The sequence below is a fragment of the Ambystoma mexicanum genome, chromosome 2q (genome assembly GCF_040938575.1).
Source record: "Ambystoma mexicanum isolate Mex_15411 chromosome 2q, UKY_AmexF1_1, whole genome shotgun sequence".
NCBI classification, from domain to species: domain Eukaryota; kingdom Metazoa; phylum Chordata; class Amphibia; order Caudata; family Ambystomatidae; genus Ambystoma; species Ambystoma mexicanum.
Window position 1 is genome coordinate 1,366,763,423 of NC_090924.1, and position 6,000 is coordinate 1,366,769,422.

The 6,000-nt window shown below is 48.9% G+C and overlaps 1 protein-coding gene across 2 annotated transcripts in view; it reads right to left on the reverse strand.

Moving 5' to 3' along the window:
- Nucleotides 1–5,268, reverse strand: part of GASK1A (golgi associated kinase 1A) — a 249,365-nt gene extending 244,097 nt beyond the window's left edge. Inside the window, exon 1 of one of the 2 annotated variants that reach the window (XM_069648844.1) lies at nucleotides 4,742–5,268. In XM_069648844.1, coding sequence (XP_069504945.1) covers nucleotides 4,742–4,744 — 3 coding nt within the window. In that variant the 5' untranslated portion in view covers nucleotides 4,745–5,268. The remainder of the gene's footprint in view (nucleotides 1–4,741) is intronic. The other variant, XM_069648843.1, reaches the window with a different exon arrangement.
- Nucleotides 5,269–6,000: the final 732 nt, after the last annotated feature.

Consider the following 6,000-nt stretch of genomic DNA (forward strand, 5'->3'; position numbering starts at 1 on the left):
CAATGCTAAGGAAAGCCTGCCCCATGTCACATTTAGGGGCCGCCTCATAGGCCAATCTGCTGGCACCAATACAGCTTCAAATGCCCCAGAACTGCAGTCTAATGCCAGTCAATGCCTGCATAGCCGCCATATGCAAGGGGCAGCCTTACAGGCCCAGTAGCCGCCACGTGCAAGGGGCAGCCTTACATGCCCAGTAGCTGCCACATGCAAGGTACAGCCTTACAGGCCCAGTAGCCACCACGTGCAAGGGGCAGCCTTACAGGCCCAGTAGCCGCCACGTGCAAGGGGCAGCCTTACAGGCCCAGTAGCCGCCACGTGCAAGGGGCAGCCTTACATGCCCAGTAGCCGCCACGTGCAAGGGGCAGCCTTACAGGCCCAGTAGCCTCCACGTGCAAGGTCAGCCTTACATGCCCAGTAGCCGCCACGTGCAAGGTACAGCCTTGCAGGCCCAGTAGCTACCATGTGCAAGGAGCAGCCTTACATGCCCAGTTGCCATCACATGCAAGGGACAGCCCGACAAGCCCAGTTGCTGCAATGGTATGCTAAGGATAGCCTTCTAGTATTGAGTACTGTAATCTTTACTCATCTAACGTGCGGTACAGCCCCACATGTCCAGGTGCTGCCACTTTATGCCAATTGCTGCCTCAGATACCCAAGCACTGTAATCTTATGCCAAATAAATCCTCCTACATCAGATACAGCCACCATGTCAAACTGGATATTAAATTATGCCTCCTATTGTAATGATTATATGTATATTGCCCTACGCCAAGTTGCTTAAAATTGTACGCGAATAACTCTCTACGGCAAGGTCTTGACCTTAGAAATTGATGTAAGCCGCCATCTTGTATCAAGCATCCATTTTAGGTTACAACTGCCATTTTGGGGTTTTGTACAAAGTCACCCTGTAATCTAAAATGGCCGTCTCATGTGCTCTTGTTCTTGCCTTAACCTCTTCAACCTCTGTAGGAGAGTTAATGTCCAACCTGCCTTCAGGCTACATGTTAGGGTCATGTAGACCTTGTCCTTTGTTGACCTCGGGAGCAGGGGATTACTTGAATTAGCAATGTTAAACTACAAGTATACAAGAACAGTAATGCTATCCAAATATGATATGCGAAACATTTGTTTGATCTGTATTAAAACGATACGTAAAGAGTGTAACGTTAAATTAAAGAATAATAGAGTGTGTTAGTAAATGTATTCAAAAGTAAACCGCATGCACGAGATATGTAAATTAGGAAAGTGAACCTGGCGCGACCCTAGCCCAATGTATTATTAACTTGTAAGAGGCTGGACATCATTTTTACAAATTGTATAAATACGTCAATGTCCAGCTAGCAAATTCTGTTCAGTGTTCACATTGAACCCTGCTGGTGGTCTCTGTGATGTATTGACGGCCAAATAGCTAGTTGTGTACTTTGTTGAATACTGTTCAGTTTTGTAATAAAGATTCTGGAAATCTTTACAAGCCTGTGTCGGTGTATTTTCCTATGCTTGGTGTAACAGCCGTAATATTGTATTTTTTCTGATTCCACAACCATGTGTAAAGTACAGCATCACAAGGCCCATTGGGCGCCATCTCATGCCACACCCAACATCAAAAGCACAAGTATGCCATCTAATCCCAGACGATGTGCCTCCTATTTCAGGTGCAGCCTCACATGCCCAGGTGCTGCCATCATATACCAAGTGCAGCCTCACAGGTCCAGGTGCTGCCATCACATACCAAGTGCAGCCTCACATTCCCAGGTGCTGCCATCACATACCAAGTGAAGCTTCACATGCCCAGGTGCTGCCATCACATACCAAGTGCAGCCTCACATGCCCAGGTGCTGCCATCACATACCAAGTGCAGCCTCACATGCTCCAGTAATTCCATCTAATGTCAGTGAATGCCTCACACACGGTGTGACCATCGTGTTTATGGCACATCCATGCATGATCAGGTGCCGCATCATGCCTGTCTGCCCTCGCCAAACACCCTTAACCTGAAGGGCATCATATTCGCTGTGTCCCCCGCTTGGTTCTCTTCTTGTAACTAAGTAAGTCTGCTTGTACCAGCGCCACGATGCCCTCGGGCTGCTTTGTGCGCTTTATAAATGTAAAAAATAAATAAATAGGCACAATATCCTTGCCTCTTGGCAAACTCTCTTTTGGCGCCCAGTGCCAGGCAAGAGGCGCCAGCGACATGTGACTGCATTGCACTTTACTCCAGGTCTTCCCCTCACACGGCCACAATGTGCCTGTGGGTGCAGTGAGGGTGGGGAGAAGAACGTGCCACCAGGGTCCCGCTGCTTGGCCAACCGCAGGGATTACGAAGCAGTCGAGGAGCTATAGATACAGAAAGCAAGCTTGTCCCAAGTCCTGTGTGAGAGGTGTATCCAGTCCATGTTCCATCCTCTGCATCCTTGCACGTACAGATTTACTTTTATGCTTCCAAACGAAGGACTCCAAATCCCAGAATGCAAAGAAAAACAGTAATTGTGCACTACTCACGCAAGACATTGGACAAAGTACGAACTATGCAAGCTGCACATCACCAATGAACCACTTCACACCAACAATAATACCTTACAGCACATAGAAGCTGGTAGTATGACACTATACGAAGCACTATATAAGAACACAGTATTGTAATAACTTGGACCCAATGGGTTTGCCGTCAGAGAGTAAACATTTTAGAAGAACTGTATTTATTTATTTATTTGATATATTTCTAAAGCGCCGAGACAGAAGCCCCGAGGCATGAGAGCGCTGAGACTAACGAACAACAAACAATAAAGCGAAAGATCAGAGAAATCCCGAGGGAGAAAACACAGGTAAACCAGGGACGTCATTTGGGGGTCGCCAGAGGTCGCAAGTGCGATCTCTGTGGTCTCCCTTGCGACCTCTAAAAAAAAAAAGGAAAACTAAAAAAAAAATGTTTTTGCAATCCAAGCTCCTGGGCTGTGGCCAGCACCATGTGGCTCTTTAATTCTGGAGTGGCTAGCTTTCTTGTTCAGGCCCCTTAAAACAAGAAGAAAAATAACAACATGAGGGCCACAAGTCTAACACTTTCAGCACTGAACCTAAACAAGAAAGATTAGGAATGCCAAAAAATGTGTCTTTCTGGAATTCTATACAATAATTGCTAGACTCATTAAAGGTTTATTTCAGACACACTTCAGGGTTGAGTCACTGATTAAGTCTGTTCTCAAAGGCCTTAACTCAGCCTTTCATCCTTCTGAGGTCGATAAATGGCTACCAACACAGGTTGGGTGATATTGAGTGTATATTTCTTCTATGTAAAGCGCTTAAGCGTAAGTGCTATATAATAACACATCATTATCATTTGGTCATGGACTTCTGCTTGCATTCACAGTAATTTGGCAATATGGGCCTATACACACTGATATTGACGATACATATGGCGATCCATTCTTGTATGCAATGTACATCACATTATAGTGATATCATAACCATATTTTTAGTAGTGTACAATGCTATGTGATGCCACTTCCTGTTTTGTCAAGGTCGTGTTCCATCGCTTCCCACAATATCACTTTGGGGTGTGGTCAAATGACACCACTTCCTGTGATGTCATCAGGGGGTCAAGGGTCGTGTGATATCACTTCCGCTAATCCTGGCATTTTGGTGAAGTGACACCCCTGAGGTAAACTGAGTTGTGGGTAAAATAGGCTCGATTATCCGGTAATGAAAACCCAGTGGTGCCTGATAATAAAAAATGCCAGATAACCGAATGCCGGTTACCCGTGTGGTAGAGAGGTGAAAAAACCGGCAAAAAGGCCGGATGACAAAGCTTCCCGGCCTCTTGCTCTGCTTGCCGGCACTGCACCGCCCGACATTTGTTATCCGGCATTCTCTAAAGTGCAACAATTCTGCGGCCAGTAAGGGAGGGGTCGAGTAACAGTGCATTCCATTAACAGGGCACCAGAAAAGCGTTTACTGTATATTACACATGTATATATGCAAGATCTGATCTTGGCATGCGAATGCCAACCCTCTGCATTAGGGAGACCCCAGAGGTTTATCCAGAAATAACGTTTCTCCAATGCCTTTTACTTCCTTCTTCTGAAGTAAACATCATCTCAATGCAAGTCTCGAGACCAGGGGTCTGCAAACCTACAGATGTTCTGGACTACAACTCCCAAAATCCCTCTCCATCGACTATTATGGTTGGGGCTAGTTAGGGACAAGTTATAGGCTGCAGACCACTGCCCTCAACAAACACACCCCCCTTCTCTTTTTACGGAAACCCATCTCTCCTAGGTGTTCCCAAACCTGCTGGGGCGAGGAGCAGGTAAGCACAATCATCTGGTTTGCCTATTACTATGCTTGCTACAACACAACAGACTATTTAGTCTCCAGCCCCGTGTTTGCTGTCACGCCGCCATTACTCCCTGCCCAATGCATTCGTAAATTGTGTTACTGTTACTGCTCCAGCCGCCAGTCTCGTGCCCTTCCAAGGGTGAATCGTTTATTTAAGACGGCCTCTAATATCAGGGCTTTGCTGCGCGGAGACGTGGTCACCTCCCCCGCTGTGCCGCATTGTGTGATCCTGGGCAAAGTACCGCGTCTATCCGCAGTTCCATGTCGGAGGACGGGACAGGCACCTTTCGGTGTGCGCGAGAAATATGCCTGGCAGAGTTACATGCATGGTGCTGTTCCGAGCATTTCTCAGAGGGGGTGGCAAAAGTAGGGTGCAGGATTCCAGACCGAGAGTGGGTGCAAAGCTTACCATGTCTTTTCAGTGCAGCGAGTCGCAGCGCGTGGTGGTCTCCTGCTCCCCCTCATCGGGTCCGCGAATCCACGTTTGCCATGCTTCTCGTTTGCCGGGCATAATGAAAGGACGGTGTCAGTGCTGGCATTGGAGTCAAAGGGGGTGGGGGGGGGGGGGTCAGAGAACAGCGTCACACATCCATATGCCGCATGCAGGGCACCCCGCAGAGTTACGCAAGACAGTTAATAGTGACATGGCGTATAGCAGCCTTGTTAAAACCTTCACTCTGAGGCGCCTTGAGCAAAGTGCTGGCCTCTCGCGGCGAATTCCAGTGGCCCGGCGTCTGCTGCACAGATGCGTCCTCACACGTGCCCCTCTTTTTTTGCAGGTAAACCAGAAAGCATTACTTGCCAAGGAATCGGTTCATTCCCCAAACGCGCATGTTTGCAATCTGCACGCCAACTGCTGTGCGCCAGACCGCACGTCTCCTCGCTTAATTGACTGGCAGGCGAAACTTCAGCTGCTGAGTTTTGAAAGAATTTCCCCCAGCCAGACAGTTCAAACTCGGCCTCCTTGGAGGAGGGGAGGGGGCTGGCAGAGGGGGGGAGAGAGAGGCCCTCATATGTACAGAGTCCCTTTTCACAATAAAAGCCTGGCTGTTTTTTTACATTCAGTAGAACAAGGCAGGTAACGTGAGGCACGCAGGGAGCAATGACCCAGGCCCCAGGACGATAGAGGGTCTGGGAGTTTAGGTGCAGGGTGGGGGAAAACGGCGCGAAAGCGTAGGGAGGGGCGCCCGAACGGCACCACAAGAAACAAAAGCCCAGGAAGGGCAGGAAACAGCACCTGGGAAGGTGCGAAATGTAACAGCAAGGGGTCAGGGGGGTAACCCGGCGCACCCAGGAAGGAATAAAAGGCCGGGGGGGGGGGGGGGGGTTGGGGGGGTATAAGTAAGCCCGGAAAAGGAGAGGCGGCACAAACCAGGTAAGAGCTCACCCCTCTCGGGTAGGCTCTTCTTGGTGCCTGGAGAAGGGGGAGGAAAAACGTTTGCTCTTGCGGGCTCATGCATTTTTCTATCTCTCTACATTTTTCTAATCGCAGTGGTTACAACGGCGCCGGAGCAGGAGCGACCCAGAAGTACCAGCGGCGAACGAACCCAAGACTTTTTTCCGAGGGCAAACGAGAAGCATGGCCGGCAGAATTCAGACGAGAAGGATGGCGGAAGGAAGAGCGAAAAGGGCCCAAGAGTTCTCAGAATGGGCGAGAAAGACGGAGAA